At 49.2% G+C, this 266-nt stretch overlaps 1 protein-coding gene across 1 annotated transcript; it reads left to right on the plus strand.

Annotated features, from left to right (window-relative positions):
- Positions 1–6: 6 nt before the first annotated feature.
- On the plus strand, positions 7–260 carry LOC103524151 (probable cytochrome P450 4p2; the record flags this gene model as incomplete). Its single annotated transcript, XM_008489153.3, has 1 exon — positions 7–260. A coding segment is annotated over one exon (254 nt), but the record flags the coding sequence as incomplete, so codon positions are not given.
- Between the last annotated feature and the right edge of the window lie 6 nt (positions 261–266).

Genomic DNA, 266 nt, shown 5'->3' on the forward strand with positions numbered 1-266 from the left:
CACAGACACCCTCAACTTTGGAACAACCCCAACCAGTTTGATCCCGACCGCTTCTTACCCTCTCAAAGTAGCCACCGGAATCCTAGTGGTTACGTGCCATTCAGCCTAGGACCGAGGGGTTGTATCGGCTCCAAGTACGCCATGCTTCAGATGAAAACCACGATCAGTACAATACTAAGGCGATACAAGATTCTACCCGGGGACAAGTGTAAATCTCTGCAGGATATTCGGTTTGAGTTTGGAATGACAATGAGATCTTTGCCCGG

The sequence above is a fragment of the Diaphorina citri genome, unplaced genomic scaffold (assembly GCF_000475195.1).
Source record: "Diaphorina citri unplaced genomic scaffold, Diaci psyllid genome assembly version 1.1 scaffold122185, whole genome shotgun sequence".
NCBI lineage: Eukaryota > Metazoa > Arthropoda > Insecta > Hemiptera > Psyllidae > Diaphorina > Diaphorina citri.